This window comes from Podarcis raffonei, chromosome 15 (genome assembly GCF_027172205.1).
Source record: "Podarcis raffonei isolate rPodRaf1 chromosome 15, rPodRaf1.pri, whole genome shotgun sequence".
Classification (NCBI taxonomy): Eukaryota; Metazoa; Chordata; class Lepidosauria; order Squamata; family Lacertidae; genus Podarcis; species Podarcis raffonei.
The window spans coordinates 3001575-3020233 of record NC_070616.1 but is presented as its reverse complement, the minus strand read 5'-3'; the positions used below and the strand labels follow the sequence as shown (position 1 = coordinate 3020233).

The following is an 18659-nucleotide window of genomic DNA, read 5'->3' as shown; positions in this document are numbered from 1 at the left end:
GACTGTTAACGACTGCAATTGGTCTTACAGGAAAAAGCAAGGAGTGAGATGGCTAAAAACAGCTTATCATGTATAATGAGATAAGAATCCAATGTCTCTATTCAGACCAGATCTCCCCATGGTTTTAAGTTTGGTAATAAGTAGCAATTCAGCAACTTCTATTTCCAGTCTATTTCTGAAATTATTTTGTAATAAGACAGCTACTTTGAGATCTTGTATAGAATGTCCTGGGAGATTGAAGTGTTCTCCTACAGGTTTCTCTGTCTTGTGATTCCTGATATCAGATTTATGTCAATTTATCCTGTAACTAGGGACGCGGGTGGCGCTGTGGGTTAAACCACAGAGCCTAGGACTTGCCGATCAGAAGGTCAGCAGTTCGAATCCCCACGATGGGGTGAGCTCCCGTTGCTCGGTCCCTGCTCCTGCCAACCTAGCAGTTCAAAAGCATATCAAAGTGCAAGTAGATAAATAGGTACCGCTCCGGCGGGAAGGTAAACGGCATTTCCGTGCGCTGCTCTGGTTTGCCAGAAGCAGCTTAGTCATGCTGGCCACATGACCCGGAAGCTGTACACCGGCTCCCTCGGCCAGTAAAGCGAGATGAGCGGGGGAACCCCAGAGTCGGCCACGACTGGACCTAATGGTCAGGGGTCCCTTTACCTTTACCCTGTAACTAGATAATGAGTATTTAAGCAAAATAATCATATCCTGCACTCGTCCTTCCACATTTAAGCTTTGTTGGGCAGCCTTTAAAACAGCTGTTTGGTTTGACTCTCGCATTGGTGGCCAAACCTACTGGCACATCTGGCATTCTGAGAAAGCGCTGTGGGTGCTGCATATATCAATATTCTCGTGACTGTCTGAGCAGCTGGAATGTTTGGCAAACATTCCATGATGTCATGCAGCAGCCCAGCCAATGGCTGGCAGAGAATGGGTGTCAAAGGCAACAAGCAGAAGTCTAGGGAGCAGCTGAATGCCTGCACAAATTGAACTCACGGTAGATTTCTTGAAGATCGGATGTCCAACCTTGCAGCGCAGAGATGAGAATAAAACTGAGACTGGCTGAGGTGCATCACAGTGGATGACGGAAGAGGAAATCTGTTGAGACATGGGGGGTGGGGCAGAATAGGAATCTTCCTTCAATGCAGAATGTCCCAGAAACCTCCTTTGATACAGCGTGCACCTGAGGAAATAGCTAGGGACCCGAGACATTGCCTTATACCACGTCAGAACCTTCAGCTATCTGTTCTGACCACCACCAGCTTTCTAGGGGGTCTGGCAGAGAAAGGGCCTTTCCCATCAGTTTATCTGAAAATGCCGGGTGTTAGAATTGGGACCTTTTACATGCAAAATAAATGCTATACCACTGAGCTGTGGCTCCTCCCCCCCCCCAAAAGAAAACAAGATTCCAGTCATCATGGTTCTGAATTCAATAGAAAGCTGCATTATACTGAGTCAGTCTATTTGTCCATCTATGTTTCATACCTGGAGATACTGGGAACTGAGCCTGGGACTTTCTGGGCGCAAAAGAAATTGAGATACCTGTCCTCGTGATTCTGAATATACCTTTTCCCGTGTGAGACCCTTGGTCATATAGCTCAGTACTGTCTGCACTGACTGGCAGAGGCTCTTCAGGCTTCCCAGCACGGAGTCATATCCCAGCCCTACGTAGAGAGGCTGGAGCCTTAGGCACGCAGAGCAGGCGTTCTGCCAATGTGCTATAGCCCCCCTACCTGCCCAGATTGGGGTAAAGAAGACCAGTTAAACGCTGGGAAAGTTCAAAGAAAGACATGACCTCTTGGACATTTTTATAATGGAGGTTTGAAGGGTACTGCACAACCAGAGACGTCATGTGGGAGTTGTCGCCGCTGTTGGACAGATAGATTTTCATTGCCAGTTCCTTGGTGGAGCCAACCACCACTTCCTTCCTGCAATGAAAAAAGAGATAGTATTTCAAGACCCGCAGACACTGTAAAAACAGCACAAGGTCTTGTGACATCTTAAAAACTGAAGCTTTTGTCAGACAGCCCAGATCACGACCTACGGGACCGCCTCTCCTGGTATGCCCCGCGGAGGACCTTAAGGTCCACAAATGAAAACATTTTGGAGGTCCCAGGTCGCAAAGTGGTTAGATTGGTCTCAACTAGGGCCAGGGCCTTTTCAGTACTGGCCCCGACTTGGTGGAACGCTCTGTCACAAGAGACTAGGGCCCTGCGGGACTTGACATCTTTCTGCAGGGCCTGCAAGACAGAGCTGTTCCGCCTGGCCTTTGGTTTGGACTCAGTCTGACCCTTATGTTTCCCTCCCCTTATGGTCTTGGTCTACCTGTTACTTTTAAAAATGAGGCTGCATTTTAAAAATTGCATTTTAACTGTATTTTAAATTGGTTCCTCCGTCCCCCCATTATGTTTTTACTGTGATTTTATTGGTGTTAGCCGCCCTGAGCCTGGCTCTGGCCAGGGAGGGCGGGGTATAAATAGAATTTATTATTATTATATCCACAAATGGTAGCGAAAGTGGGATCACTGATAACCACCATGATACCATCATGAGCCCAAATCATCATGAATGCACAATAAAAAGTATGTCTGGAAAGGGACATTTCTGGTTAAATTTATGCGCTGCCTCAACAGCATAGGCTCAGTGAATGGATTTTATTTCTCCCTGTTCTAAGCCGGCTGGGTCGCTCAGGCCACAGTTACACAATCTATGAAAAGCACTTTGATACCACTTTTATGGCTCCCCCCCCCAAGAATTCTGGGAGCTGTAGTTTGTAAAGGGAGTAGTTAAAGGTAAAGGTAAAGGTACCCCTGCCCGTACGGGCCAGTCTTGCCAGACTCTGGGGTTGTGCGCCCATCTCACTCTATAGGCCGGGGGCCAGCGCTGTCCGCAGACACTTCCGGGTCACGTGGCCAGCGTGACGAAGCTGCTCTGGCGAACCAGCGCCGCACACGGAAACGCCGTTTACCTTCCCGCTAGAAAGCGGTCCCTATTTATCTACTTGCACCCGGGGGTGCTTTCAAACTGCTAGGTTGGCAGGCGCTGGGACCGGGCAACGGGAGCGCACCCCGCCGCGGGGATTCGAACCGCCGACCTTTCGATCGGCAAGCCCTAGGCGCTGAGGCTTTTACCCACAGCGCCACCCGCGTCCCGTAAAGGGAGTAGTTAGGAGGTCCCTATTCCCCTCCCAGAGCTACAATTCCCAGAGTTCCCTGTGAAGAGGGATTGACTGCTGAACCACTCTGGGAAATGTATCCCTGTGGGGGAATGTGGGGCTCCTAAGAACTCTCAACACCCTCAACAAACTAAGACTCCCACAATTCTTTGGGGGAAGAAGCCATGACTAGTGGTAATATAGCGCTTTGAGTTGTTAACGGAGGAATCCGAGGGCTCCCTCGGACAAAAAACAAAGACACCAAACAGGACAATTTGGAGCAAAACAGCAGCCTGTAGGCTTGGCCTTTACTGGAAACTGTCGCGACAGGACTCCCACCCGCAACAAGATGAAGCAAAATGGAAGTCCAGAACAAAAGAAGACCCCAATTTTTATTAGTTACTAATCCCCCAAACTGCACCCCTAAAACTACATCATTGATACATCACAAAAAGTTCTTTGTGACCTTGATGGTCTTCTGCCTAGGACCATCAGGGTTGGCATAGCAACTGGGCAGGGCCTCCTGTGTATGTGCTGGTATGCTCAAGGGATTATGGCTGCCCTGTATCACACCTTCCCCATTTTGTAGTCCTTCCTTCATGGAGTAAAATAAAAGTGGAACGGTGCAGATCCGATGTATGGTTGATTTTCTATGAATTTATAACAGAATCGTAGTGTATGTCGTGTGTGTGTGTAGTCTGTACAAACTGAATGATTTGGGGGGGGGGGGTTTCCTGCGACAGAGTAGATGGTGTGAATGTGGCCCAAAATGGGGTATTCCTTCCCAATCTGATGGCCAAAAGCACATTACAAAAATAAAAACTCATTCAGAAGACTCACTCCATTTCAACAGCTAAGCTCAAGCGAGGTGTGCAGACGGACTTGTCACCACAGTCTTCCACGACTGGCAGCTGACAGATTGTCGGGAGTCAAAGGGACAAGAAAATTGTATCATTATCATCTTTATCACTGTGGAAACTCTTGAAGCCAACCAGAATCCAAGCAACTCAACCCTTCCCAAAAGGAGAATGGGAATGGCCCATGTTAGTCCTTCTCAGAGTAGACCCTCTGAAATTAATGGCCGTAACTCACTTAGGTCTACTTTGTGTAGAAATTGGTTGGCTGACAACCCCACATGTCACCTCACATTTCCAGACTCACAACAGTCCTGCAAAGTAGGCCATTCTGAGAAATGGTGACATTTTTGTTTTGGCAAGCCTAGCCAGATGCTTAGAACGTTGAGGCAATTTTAATCTGTTTTAGTATTTAAACTTTTAAAGTATGGCTGTTGTTTTTTTCTCGATTTTATTGTTTGATCTTTTCATAAACCTCTGAGGTTTGTCTGTTTTTTGAAATCAAGCAGTGTTTAAATTTTACGAAACAAACAAATAATAATAACATGAACCCAGTGAACTAATTGCTTTGCATTCCATTTGGTGCTGGAGCCCAGAGTATTCATATATCAATGGACAGATACGCTGGCATCAGATACCTAGTTTTGTCATCTGGTTTTTTTGAACTCTTTAATATTGCATATGGAAAACAGTGGTGTCTACTTTGGACTTGGGTTCTATTGGTTGGGAAGTACACTTTTGACAGCAGTTTGGTTTCTATGTAAGCTCCTCCCATAATATTTGGTCAGAGCTCAGACAACTCAAACAGCAGCCAGAAAACTGTAAGTGGGACCACATTACACACCTTTCCAGGTGCCTTTCTCTGGTGGAATCTATAAAAAAGTTGCGAAAATCCTTTTTTAAAAAAAAAAGTTTGGAAAAATACATTGAATTTGCCGTAACTCATCATCGCCATCTAGTGTCACATTGTATAATGCCCTTTACAACACCTAAAATGTTTTATTCGCAGCTGAGTCCTCAGTTTAAGCTTCAACACCACACAGAAGCACCCTTGGGCACTCTGCCACAAATTAACAGATTATTATTACTATTATTATTATTACTATTATTATTACTATTATTATTATTATTATACTGCCCTTCATCCAAAGCTCACAGGGCAGTTTGCGGTATAAAGATTAGACAAAGTTAAAGGTAAAGGTAAAGGAATCTCTGACCATTAGGTCCAGTCATGACCAACTCTGGGGTTGCGGCGCTCATCTCGCTTTACTGGCCGAGGGAGCCGGCGTTTGTCCGCAGACAGCTTCCAGGTCATGTGGCCAGCAGGACTAAGCCGCTTCTGGCGAACCAGAGCAGCGCACGGAAACGCCGTTTACCTTCCCGCCGGAGCAGTAGCTATTTATCTACTTGCACTTTGATGTGCTTTTGAACTGCTAGGTTGGCAGGAGCTGGGACAGAGCAACGGGAGCTCACCCCGTCGCGGGGATTCAAACCGCCGACCTTCTGATCGGCAAGTCCTAGGCTCTGTGGTTTAACCCACAGCGCCACCCGTGTCCCTTAGACAAAGTTAAGTCCCCTAAAAAAACATTATTTATATCTTGTTACCTGGAAATCCACTTCAGGTTTCTGATACATATCAAGCATAGGCTTGGGGTGGTCCAGGACTTTTCCGTCAGGGTCATGAAGCTCGTAAGTGAGGCAGAGAGTAATGTTGGAGTAGCAGTCATCAGTGCAGGGCTGATATTGAAGTTGAAAAAGGGACAGATGAGTTTGCAAGCAAGCCGGGCAAGGGTGGGGAACCTCAGGCCCAAGGGCTGAATGCGGTCCTCCAGATGTTCCCCCGGGACTCTCCCCAAAACCACACCTCCTCCTTAACCACACCCTCTCTCCTCAGACCACACCTCTCACGAGCTCAGCTTGGCATCCTCACTGAGTCCATTTTCCTGGCTGGAAATGTGCCTTTAATCTGTCTTTTTGCTTGACTGGCATGAGACGCGAGTGGACACTTCCTTTGTTCCTATGATCAAATAGTCCGACCCAGCTGAACACAGCTTTCTAGTTTTATTCCTGCTCTGGTCAAGCTCAAGATGCAGCTCTTTTTAATCATCAAAGCACGAGGGATGGGTGAACCTATCGGTTTTTGGTTTCTCTCACTTTGCAATTTCCAAATTCTTCAGCATTTTATAGTGCGAATTTCTCTGAACACACTCATTTTTGTATGCAAGTTTGCGCACAAGTCTACACAATTTTGCATTCACTCCCCCCCCCCCATTTCCATATGTTGTTTTCACTAATACATGCCTGTTAGGCACACTTTACCCTAGTGCATGCATTTTTGTAAACAATACTTAGCCCGAAAAGTGCATTGCAAGATTTCGAGAAGTGTGGTTTTTAAAGGATGTCTTTGTTGCAGTCCAAATACTGTTTCGGAATCTGCAAATTAGGCAGGTTTACCTTTGAACATCAAATGAATTAACTTTCCCCCCTCATTCCAACAGAGCACACAATATACAGCTCTTCATTTAAAACTAAAAACAAGGTGCCAGTCCACATGGTTCTGAACTGAGATTTCTCTGCATGCAGTGCACTTAAAGAAAATGTCATGAAAATGATGTATAGATGGTATCTAACACCATCAAAACTTGCCAAAATATATAGGACAAGAACTAATGAATGTTGGAAATGTAAAGAAAAGGAAGGTATCTTTTACCATATGTGGTGGACTTGTAAAGAAGCAAAGGCTTTCTGGGAAATGATATATAATGAGTTTAAAAAATTGTTTAAAAACACTTTTGTTAAAAAAACCAGAAGCCTTTTTATTGGGTATAGTAGGTGAAGAGATACTAAGAGAAGATAGAGAAGATAAAATATTGTTTATGTATGCGACAACAGCAGCAAGAACTCTTTCAGCCCCAAAATGGAAACAACAAGAAGTACCAATGAAAGAAGAGTGGCAGATTAAGATGATGGACTTTGCAGAATTGGAAAAACTGACGGGAAAAATCTGAAACCAGCAAGATCAAGTATTCCAAAAGGACTGGAGTAAATTTATATGATATTTGGAAAAACATTGTAAGCTCCCTTTTTATACTTATTTATCCCTTTTTTCTCCCTTTTTATACTTATTTAAATTTTGAGGTATTTTGTTATGAAATTAATCAGATTTGAAAAATGTATAAAATGCTGGACATAAAGGTTAATTTTAAAAGCCAAGAGATGGGAGGGAAGGAAGTCAATAGGCTCTAGGGAGCCAGCGAGTAAAGTGGAAAATAATGATGTGATTATATATTGTTAAATTGAAAGTTAATAAAAATCATTTTTTTAAAAATGAACCTGCCTACGGCGCTTCTGCTAACCTAAACTACAGATCAGACCCCACGGAACATTCTCCAGGCAGATAGCACTGGGAAGCTCAAATACAGGTAGCCATTCCCTGCTGATTGTCCCCAACATTTGAAACTAACAGGTAGATTGCTTGTAGACATGGAGGCGTGGTTCAGCTAGTGACAGATCTATCCTTGATGCACTTTGACTTTGCAGCAAAGATGGTGCTCTCAGGCCAACGTTTATGACTTGGGGGATTTCCACCACGGTGTCCCTCCCCCCAATTTTAGCTGCTGCTTGGGTGGGCACCCACAGCGTAGAACTCGCTTTCTCCTTGCACTCACCAGCATGTGGAGCTGCAGTTCGGGACAAGAATCCCCAGTGTAGGAGATCTCACTGCTGCTGGAGAATGTTTGGTCCTCAAACTGCACCCTCTTCTTTTCCATCTCAACATCTAAATCCACAGTGTAGCGAAGAAGGAGGTGGGGCAGCCCTAGGAGAAAGGAAGAAACGCTTGGCAGCGGGGAGGATGGTGAAAAAAGTCCAGGGATTAAAAAATTATTATTATTGTTGTTGTTGTTGTTGTTGTTGTTATACTGCCCTGTACCTGCAGGTCTCAGGGTGTTTCACAGGATAAAATCACAACATAAAAACGCAAAATACATAATCAAAATAAAAACAAGAACAACCCAATACAGTGGTACCTTGGTTCTCAAACTTATGTTAAATCGTTTCTATTAATTTTCCAATAAAAAAAACATCCAATTAACATATCAAATTACAATCAATTAAAATAAAAAACTAAAATAAAAAACGACCAAATTATCATCCAAATCAGAATTATTAATTTTTCGGGGCTTCCCATAGTCTGAAGCATATCTCCAAATCTCAATCCTGCCTCTCCTCATTGTTTCCATATTTTCCACATCTCGATTTTAACGCTTTAAAGTTCTCCGTCTCTGGCTCTACAATTCTCAATCATGTCAGATATCACATATCCTTTCATCCATCAAGTACAGCTTTATTTGTGTATATATCCCTTGGTTCTCAAACTTAATCTGTTCTGGAATTTTGTTTGACTTCCAAAATGTTCGAAAACCAAAGCGCAGCTTCTGATTGGTGCAGGTGCCCCGGAAACAACAGCCGACAATCGCATCGGACGTGCGGCTTCCAAAAAATGTTCAGAAACCGGAACACTTACTTCTGGGTTTTTGAGAACCAAGGCGCCACTGTAACCCCCCCCCCAAAAAAACCCCACATTTTAAAAGGGCACTGAATGAATAATCTGCAACCTCCTACAGAAATGTGAACAGAGTTTAAGAATTGAGGTAGGGGTGTGTGTGAGAAGCAGAGAGAAATTGACATGGCAGATTCATCCAAAATACAGAGTCTGAATGGAAAGTGAGAGCGGACTGCACCTTTGCTTGACCTCCAACTGTAGCTTCGCAGAGCTGTTAGAGTACTCCACGGCAGCAGAAATATAACTTCCTTTTCGTTTGCCGCTAGAGGAAAATTAAGTGCCAACTGTACGGCACAGCTGCTGCTGCGTCCCTGTTGGGCTAAAGTTAAGTGCTGCTAAAATGCTTGTCTTGTGGGTGTTCATTACCTGTCTTCGTGGTCCCAGGAGGGGAAACCCTATTGAAGCACAATCTGGCCGTAACGACGCCGTCGAAATGGACTATTCTCCCCGGGGTAAAGTGCATGGTGGGTTTGAGTCGAAGAATTGGCCTGGAGCTAAATGGAAGAAGAGGGAAAGAAAGATAGGCTCGGCTTTAAAATCAAACCCCAAAGGCAAATGGAAGCATATAATATTTCAAGGACGGCTGCCTTTCTTTGCTGCCTCAGCAGAGCGGTCCAAATCAGCAGCCGCCCAGGTGATTATGGAGGGAGCAGAATATGGTTGGTATTTGGGCAGTGAGCTGGGGAAGTGAAAGGGGCACAGTTTAGGGGAGTGGTGAACCTCTTGGGCCAAATGTGGCCCCCCAGGCCACTCTACCTGGCCCTTGGAACCAACCCTAGGTCTCGTCCCTCACTGGCCCTGCTTCACATCCTCCTTAAGTGGCTTTGCCCAGCTGGAAATATGTCCTTGAACTTTGATAATGTCTCTTGCTTGCTGGATGGAGAGTAGAGAGGGGTGTTTGTGTACAAAGTAGCCTCCTATACAATAGGGCTGGGCGATTTCTGGTTTTCAACATCGGAATAAATCACCAGCTAGACATCGCGATACACTGATATATCACAATATCTGTAATAAGGGTGGAGCTATGTAGAGGCATTGACTGGCTTCAGAGTCCGTCTGTTCCCCATCCCCACCCCAATTGTGATTTTCGCAAAGCACACAGACATCCTCATTCACAATATATTTGCCAGGTCAAAAATGATGAAACCAATATCATGATATGGATTTGAAACCAGAGGGAAGCGGGTGGCGTTGTGGTATAAACCACAGAGCCTAGGACTTGCCGATCAGAAGGTCGGCGATTCGAATCCCTGCGGCAGGGTGAGCTCCCGTTGCTCGGTCCCGGCTCCTGCCAACCTAGCAGTTTGAAAGCACGTCAAAGCGCAAGTAGATAAATAGGTACCTCCCCGGCGGGAAGGTAAACGGCGTTTCCATGCACTGCTCTGGTTCGCCAGAAGCGGCTCAGTCATGTTGGCCACATGACTCGGAAGCTGTACGCCGGCTCCCTCGGCCAGTAAAGCGAGATGAGCGCCGCAACCCCAGAGTCGGCCATGACTGGACTTAACTGTCAGGGGTCCTTTACCTTTTTTTTTATTTTTTAGATGATACATCGTCCAGCCCTAACACACATCCTGATTTGCAACATATTGCCAGGTCAAAAACTATGAAACTGATATCGCAATATGGACTTTGAACCGGCTTTGAGCGATATATCGATAAATCGCCCAGCCCTACTGTGCAAAGATTAATTTTTAACCCGTTGCTCTGCCCACTTGTACATCTGCCCACCCCCCACCCTGCCCCAAAAGTTGATCAGAAGGGAAGGAGGTTATTGGGCTGAAAAACATTCCCACTCCTGGTCTGGGAGGGTGCGAAGGCTGAAATTCTCCATCCCTAGCCTAGAAGCTGCTGATTTGATCAGCTCTGTAACATCCAACTCTCCCAAATTTACTCTGGACAGCCATGCACACCAACACCTGCAGCACGGACCCCAAATTGCCAGTCCATGCCTATCCTCAGGACTGCATCAAAAAGGGGGGTGAGTTCTGAATTTATTTGGCACGCTGATGCCAGACACATTTTCCCCCGACAGCTGAAAAATGTTTTTTGTCTACAGAAAAACTCAGCTCAAGAAGACTGCAGGCCAGAGGGGGTTTTAGTCTCTCTTTTCCCCAGGAGAAAACCCAGAGATCATTACTACCTACCGGAGCAAAGTAACAGAACCTAATGATCCAACAATAATATCGGGGAGACCGTCCTCAGTGAAGTCCAATCCACCAGCCATGGACCTTCCAAAATACATGAGTCCAGGCGGACCGGTTTGAGCAGCTGTTATCCTCTAGAATAAGAGGGAAATAGAAAAATGGTAGGTAGAACCCTAGATAGAACCAAGGATATAATTGCAATAATTAAATAATGGAAGAGGGTTTCCCTTGCATGGGACAGTTAAATGGTGCGCTGTGAGGGACTAGCCAGTGTGCCATGAGAAATTATGAAGACTCCTGTCTTCATAATCATTTAAAGCCCCCCTCAAGGCGAGCACAAAATAATTGCCAGAGGCTCCGCAGTCTGACTCTGTGTGAGTCGACTGCTCTGGGCGTCCCCCTTTCCAATTATAGAGAAACAAAAGGGTAGAGCAATATCTCTAGATAGCCAGTCTAGAAGCTTCTAAGACCTAAATCATACCATACATTTTAAACAGGCACCATCATTCCACTTTAAACAGCCAGACCTTTCCCCCCAAAGGATTCTGGGAACTGTAGTTTGTTAAGGTGCTGAAAATGCTTTGGAGATACACGCACATGACATCTCATTCCCCACACAAAGATAAAATATGCAGAGTGGTTTAACAAGGCTCTCTTGCAATTATAGCTCTGTGAGGGGCATCCTCATAACTCTCTCAGCATCCATAATTCTTTGGGGAAAGCCGCAACTTTAAAAAGTGGCATTGAAGTGCTTTAAATTAGCAAGCCTCAAAGCTTGACCTTCAGTAACTTTTGAGACAAGACAGGCGCTGGTACTCACGAGCTTATCTCCCATTAGTGGGAAAGAAGATACTTTCTCAAAGGCCAGTTTTGTTACCCAGAGACCTGAGTCAAGGGAACTGTTTTCTTCAAACAAGAAAACCATTTTCTCGACTGCTTAACTCATGTGATAAGTCAGCTTCCTATGTTTCTGTTCAAAACAGCCCTTTGTTCAGAGCCACGAGGACAGGAATTTTGATTTACAGTGGTACCTCGGGTTAAGAACTTAATTCGTTCCGGAGGTCCATTCTTAACCTGAAACTGTTCTTAACCTGAGGTACCACTTTAGCTAATGGGGCTTCCCGTTGCTGCCGCGCCAACAAAGCATGATTTCTGTTCTCATTCTGAAGCAAAGTTTTAACCCAAGGTACTATTTCTGGGTTAGCAGAGTCTGTAACCTGAAGCGTCTGTAACCTGAAGCATCTGTAACCCGAGGTACCACTGTATTATTAGGGGAAGGGTCATATACCTCAAGGGCAGAGCGGTTTTTTTTTTGCAGGCAGAGAAGACCCCAAACTCAATCTCCAGCATCCCCAGGTAGGCTTGGGAATGCCCCCTGCCTAAACCACTATCCTGGAGAGTCACTGCCAGTCAGTGTAGGCCAGAGCTTTCCAAACGTTTCACGTTGGTGACACACATTGCAGACATGTACCATTTCGCGTGACGCAGCAATCCAGTTTTGCGAGCAAACCGGAGGTTAAACTAGCGCCAGCGGTCAGCAAACTTTTTCAGCAGGGGGCCGGTCCACCCATCCTTCAGACCTTGTGAGACTTTTACACACAAAGCTGGTGGGGCTTTTAAACACAAAGAACAATGCAGAGCGATAGACGGATAGACGGTTGGTTTTTGGGTTCTCTCGTTTCTCCCTCCTCATCAGTTTATGAGTGCATAAAGGGGTCAGCAAACTTCTTCAGCACGGGGCCAGTCCACCATCCTTCAGACCTTGTGGGGGGCCAGACTATATTTTGAAAAAAAATTAATGAACACATTCCTATGCCCCACAAATAACCCAGAGATGCATTTTCAACAAAAGCACACATTCTGGTCATGTAAAAACACCAGGCAGGCCCCACAAATAACCCAGAGATGCATTTTAATTAAAAGGACACATTCTACTTGTTGTGTATTGAGAAAACATGCTGATTCCCGAACCGTCTGTGGGCCGGATTTAGAAGGCGATTGGGCCGGATCCGGCCCCCAGGCCTTAGTTTGCCTACCCATGAAATAGCCCCTTTCCAGTCCCGGGAAGAGTGTGGGGAGCATTCGCGCAACACACCTGCACACTGCAGCCGACACAGTAACTTGTCGCGACACACGGTTTGGAAAGCTCTGGTGCAGACAGGACTGAGGAAGGCGGAGCAACTGTCTAGCTCAGCATAAGGCAGCTTCCTATGTTGCTTTGATGCCCTGCTGCCTTCTCTCTCTGCAAACTAAGCAGGGTGAAGGCTCAATAAATGGCCGACATGGTCTAATCTCCTTGTAAACAAATCAGGAGGGATGCTCAATAAGCAAGCCGTCTGGAAGCAGTGTCTCCCTCTTTCTTTCTCCGAAATACAATTCCACAAGGCCCCCTTACCTGGGAGAAGGGATCCCGCAACCCCTCCTTGCCGCCATTAAAGATGTAAACACTGCCAAAAGAGCCAGGGCTCGACCCATGGTCCTCGAGGGGTGCGCCAATGGCAACATCTCCCAAACCGTCCTGGTCCACGTCACCAATGCTAGCCATGGCAAATCCAAACCGGGAGAAAAGGGACCCCAGCTGGCCGTGTAAGTGTCTCTGTAGAGTAAAGTTGTTGGCCTGGGAGAAAGCAGGAGAGAGGGGAAAAGGGGAAAGTTACATGAAAGTGCTTTTTGTCTGCTGCTTCCACCTGATGGGGGAAGTTCCTTCAACTGAATTTACCAGCCCAGGACTCAAGCCCTTAACAGGTTGGGACCAGTTTACTTGAGGCATCCCCTTACCCCATCGCTGAAATCTGCAGAACTGGTACTGTTACAAGTGCCACATAATCCTCATTCTGCTCTTGTAAGAAATCTATCTTTTAGCATAGCAGATGCCTTCACTGTACTCTTTTTGGATATATAAAATTTTTATTGAGTTTTCATTTTTCTACATTTCAAATCAAACATTTTACAAACTTTGAAATATCCAACGGCTTCCCTTCTTCTCCTTCCATGGTTCATATCATGCTTTCCTGCCTATTTTACTAGAACCATTCAAATCAATTTTCCACTTTTACATCAATCAAATATTGTTTACTCTGTTGAATTGATCTTAACGCTGCCAGCATTTTCAGCTGTGTACAATTATTGTGTACAATTCAATAAATATTTTCCACTCTTCTTTAAAAATATGTTCTTCTTGCTCTCTTATTCTGAGGGTTGAACCTGCAAGTTCTGCATATTCTAACTTGCCAAACCTCTTCGCAAGGGACTTCACTCACATTCCATTGGAACTGGGTGGGCCTGTTGGGAGCTTGATTTCATTGCTGCCGGACCCCTTGGCTTCCTGGTCATCCCCAGGACCTTCAAGCTACCCCTAAACTCCCAAAAGCAGCAGCCGGGTTGCTGCAATCACAGTGCCCGCTTCCTTCTCCCCTCATGGCAAACCGGAACATTTTTTGTTCAGGGAAAGCTATCCAAAACATGTCAAAGTTTATAGGTGTTTTAATTAGTCCCCCCCCCCCAGCCTAACCACTGATTTTAACTATATTTGTATTTAAAATGGTTTTTTTTAATACTCCTTTTAACTTTGTCTTTTGCTGGCAATCCCCACCCCCCTTTTTGGGTAAACTGCTTAGAGTTTCCACTTACAATCAAGCAGAATAATGTACACATTTTGCAAAATAAAAATAAATCATAAATGCATTTGGAAGGACTCTCTTGGTCGTTCCACCGCCCTCAGATTTCGGAGCAATGGGAGAGGGCATTTTCTGCGGCAGCTCCTAAGAATTGTGTAGAATTCTGTCTGCTGAAGACGCTCTTCTGTATTAAACTGATTAGTAGTAAACAGGCAGCCTGTGCAATCTTTTTAGCACAGGTGTAAAATGTGCATAGTAGGATGTTTTACCTGGCTATCCAAGCGATAAAGGTAAACCTTTCCTTCCTCCCCTTGCATATGGAAAAATGGAGCTCCAACCAGCAGGTGATCTGTAACCCCATCCAGGTCGATGTCCAACAGGCAGAGCTCGGAGCCAAAATAGGACCCAATCTGCAGCCCAAGAGAACAAACACCGGTGGGATTTCTGTGCCAAATGCATCCATTTTCTCTTTATCTCTATCTATCATCTATCTATCATCTATCTATCATCTATCTATCTATCTATCTATCATCTATCTATCTATCTGATACAGATATATATAAAGAATATGGATATGCATGATTTAAGTTTTGCTCTCGAGGGCTGAAGGCAATTAGCTTTTCCAATCAGAGAATTCAAGATTTAAACAGCCACAATTTTATTTATTAAATTTGTGTACCGCCCTTCATCCGAAGGTCACAGGGCAGTTCACAACATGAAAATTCAAAACGAGAACACAAAATACGTAATAAAAACATGAAAAAAGCCAAAACCAACCCCAAAACTCCCCAGTCACAAACACATTTTTAAAGACATAGAATGTTAATCAGCCAAATGCCTGGTTAAAGAGAAACATTTCTCCTGGGCGCCTAAAGATAGATAATGAAGGCACCGGACAAGCCTCCCTGGGGAGAGCACTCCACAGTGTTCCATGTAAGGACAGAAATGGCTTAATTGATTTTCCTAATATGCTGCTGCCGCCGCCGCCGCTGTCTACTAATTTTCCCCTCACAACATGACTAGTAGAAACTAAGGTGGGCAACTCTACGAGAGCCACAACCAATGGTGGGCAACTTGGCTAAAGTGGAAACTGGAGCTTTTGGGACATTTGGACTTAAGAGAAGCAAGAAACAAGATTTTGGCTCCATTTTTAAATACGGAGGCCTGGCTGGAAGAAACATGGACCTTATTGGGACAGAGCTCCTTCGAGATTCGGAGTTTAATATAAAGGACTATCAAAAAAACCGGCAGAGAGGAATTGTGAGAGAATTGAGAGCCTCGGACGTGAGGTCGCCAGGCTGACTGCAGATGGACTGATGGACTTTTTGTTGGGGTTCGAAACCGGGAAAGGGGGTGGTGGGGCCTTGGGAATCCAAAGGGTGGATAACTATATTCTGTTTTAATTAATTTGGTTTTGCCACTAACATAAAAATGGGGATTTCGGGGAAGGGAATTGGGGCCGACCTTAGAAAAAGACTTTTAAGAATAAGTATTGACGTATAAAGATTGAGGTTTATAAGTTAAAATTGGTTAATTAAATTGATGGGGTGAACCTAGAAAAAGATTCTTAAGAATAAGTATTGATGTATAAAGATTGAGGTTTATAAGTTAAAATTGGTTAACTAAAATGAATTAGAGAAAATAAGGTAAAGTTTGGGGACAAGAACTTGCTGAGCTAAAAATTGGAACTGGAATACAAGAAGGGGAGGTGTAGGGAAGTCAAGGAAATTGGTCATTGACAGTAAGAAATGTAAATTGTATGTGTGTTTAATTGTTTGTTTTTTCTTTATGTTTTGTTTTTATTTTTTTTTTGAAAATTTCAATAAATATCTTTAAAAAAAAAAACCAATGGTGGGCAGGGCCAGAAGCAGACAGAGAGTCAGGATGATGTCAGCAGCTCCTGGCTGGTTACCCAGCAAAGCATAAAGACAAGGGAAAGTTTCTTACAGTCCTTTTTAAATTCAAACTTTACAGAGAGAGGCTATAGAACCCAGCCTCTTGGATAATGTCACTGTCCCAAGTGAATCTCCACCCCCTGGTCTCCCACGTCTTCATTTGTCATCACCATCATCTCCTCCACGTACTCTCTGCCTTTGAGCTCGTTGCTCTCCTACTTTCAAGGCCCGCCAGGTTCTGGGAGATGGAGGGTCTGGGATGCTTTCTAATGACAACATGTCAGCCGGGTCTTGCTCTGGCTCTCCTATGATTTCCCAGCTTTCCCCCTCATCTGCCTCTGAGCTGCTACCTCCCTCAAATCCCTGTTGTAAATCTATACTGTCTTCCTCTTCCTCCTCACTGGAAGGGTCCAGATGGGGAGGTGGTCTCCAGCAGTCTTCCTCTGCCCAGTCCCTGACACAGAGCGATTAATGCACAATTTATCTCTATACAGTAGGCTAGTTTTTATCCTTGCCAACAAAGGTCCGTATAGTTCAAGCTATGGTTTTCCCAGTAGTGATGTATGGAAGTGAGAGCTGGACCATAAAGAAGGCTGATCGCCGAAGAATGGATGCTTTTGAATTCTGGTGCTGGAGAAGACTCTTGAGAGTCCCATGGACTGCAAGAAGATCGAACCTCTCCATTCTGAAGGAAATCAGCCCTGAGTGCTCACTGGAAGGACAGATCCTGAAGCTGAGGCTCCCAGACTTTGGCCACCTCATGAGAAGAGAAGACTCCCTGGAAAAGACCCGATGTTGGGAAAGATGGAGGGCACAAGGAGAAGGGGACGACAGAGGACGAGATGGTTGGATAGTGTTCTCGAAGCTACCAGCATGAGTCTGACCAAACTGCGGGAGGCAGTGGAAGACAGGAGTGCCTGGCGTGCTCTGGTCCATGGGGTCACGAAGAGTCGGACACGACTAAATGACTAAACAACAACAACAAGTTTCTATCCACAATCATGAACCCCTTTTCTAGCCTTTATCTGGGCAAGCAAAGAGGCACAATCAGAGCTCAAGGGCACATTTCCAGCCAGGCAAACACATGCAAGAAGGGTGTGAAGCTGGGCTGGCGAGGAGAGTGAAAAAACACGTAAACGTAATAGGCTGTATCATAACAACTGCAAAGTTATTTACTAGAAACTACTCCTCAAAAATTAGATACGGCTTCTCATAGTGTCAAAATCAACATGGTGACATAATATATTAAAATGTAGCTTATTCAGTTGACAACCAAGTCCAGTATGTACAAAATACAAATCCTATTTTGTCAGTGCCGTAATTCATTTCTAATTTCTTCATCTTCTCTTGTATTTTTCTGTCTGAACTATTCCTTAGAAGAGTGACATGAAATAATCTTCTAAGTGTCTAATCTATCAAGCGGTAGATAAAAGAAACTGGCACTGTTCGATGGTTGGCACAGACAGACAAGACAAGGATTACTGGATATTCCCTTCATCACCTGTGCATAACTCTAAATCATATAAACGTAGGTACTTTGTAATATAATAGCTACAAGAATTCCAAAGAAACATACAAGGGTATAATAAATGCACATACTTGTATATAACAAGGAATCCAGGAATCCTTGCCTTGTGTACCTGTGCCAGCATCTACCAGGGACAGGTTTTTTTGGTTTTGGTGAGGAGAGTGGCCTGGGTCAGGCTTTGGGGGCTCGACTTTCTCCCCCCTTGGCCGTAGATAAGCAGTACAAAGAGAAAGCAGTCTCTTACCAGTAACAGAAATGTTTAATCAACGCAGCGAAAGAACAAGCGTCCGTTCTCGGAGTGCACTTCCCTCTAGTCACTTCCGTCCTCCCATCTCCTAGCCACCTGATTTCTCAACTACTGAGCCTTTTGCGAAGCCACCTTATCTAATCTGCTAGCCTTGGGCCTGAGAAGCTGCACATCTTCCAGTGAGAGAGAGCCTGCTATCTCACTCTCTTCCTTTTCTTCTCCTTGCTATTCCCCTCCCAGTTCTGCCCAGCCATTATCTTCCAAACTGTGACCCTCGGCAAACCGTTGTTCCAAATCAACTACTGTGGAGTTTCGGGATTCTGGCCATGAGCAGGGGAAGGGGTAAGATCCCACCATTCCTCATCCGAGTTGTACTTCTCAGCCTGGTCTCTGGGGGGGAGGGCAGAGAGGATGTGGCTAAGGAGGAAGAATGGTCTGGGGAGAGCCCACAGGGTCCTGAGGTCCCCAACCCTGAGCTAGAGACAAGGCTGCCATTATTAAAATGAAATCATGTATGTACTTTGGTTTGTGGAACAATGGCTAAACAATTTCTTAAGTGGTCCAGCGAAACCAAGCAGAAACTTCCAAGTGGGGTGGGTGGGTTGAGAACCGCTGGTCTGCAGTCAACTCTGCTTAGCCTGGCATCCAGAAGGGCACTG

General features: G+C 45.0%; 1 protein-coding gene across 2 annotated transcripts in view; it reads right to left on the bottom strand.

Annotated features, from left to right (window-relative positions):
* Positions 1-18659, bottom strand: part of ITGAE (integrin subunit alpha E) — a 53859-nt gene that overhangs the window by 13849 nt on the left and 21351 nt on the right. For both annotated transcript variants that reach the window (XR_008327710.1, XM_053366635.1), the window contains exons 14-22: positions 14600-14740; positions 13109-13330; positions 10714-10847; positions 8936-9063; positions 7674-7822; positions 5611-5742; positions 3992-4062; positions 1793-1925; positions 994-1095 (exon numbers count right to left, since the gene is read on the bottom strand). Coding sequence is in view for 1 of the 2 variants with exons in the window: in XM_053366635.1 (XP_053222610.1) it covers positions 994-1095; positions 1793-1925; positions 3992-4062; positions 5611-5742; positions 7674-7822; positions 8936-9063; positions 10714-10847; positions 13109-13330; positions 14600-14740 (1212 nt within the window). In the remaining variant the exon portion in view is untranslated. The remainder of the gene's footprint in view (positions 1-993; positions 1096-1792; positions 1926-3991; positions 4063-5610; positions 5743-7673; positions 7823-8935; positions 9064-10713; positions 10848-13108; positions 13331-14599; positions 14741-18659) is intronic.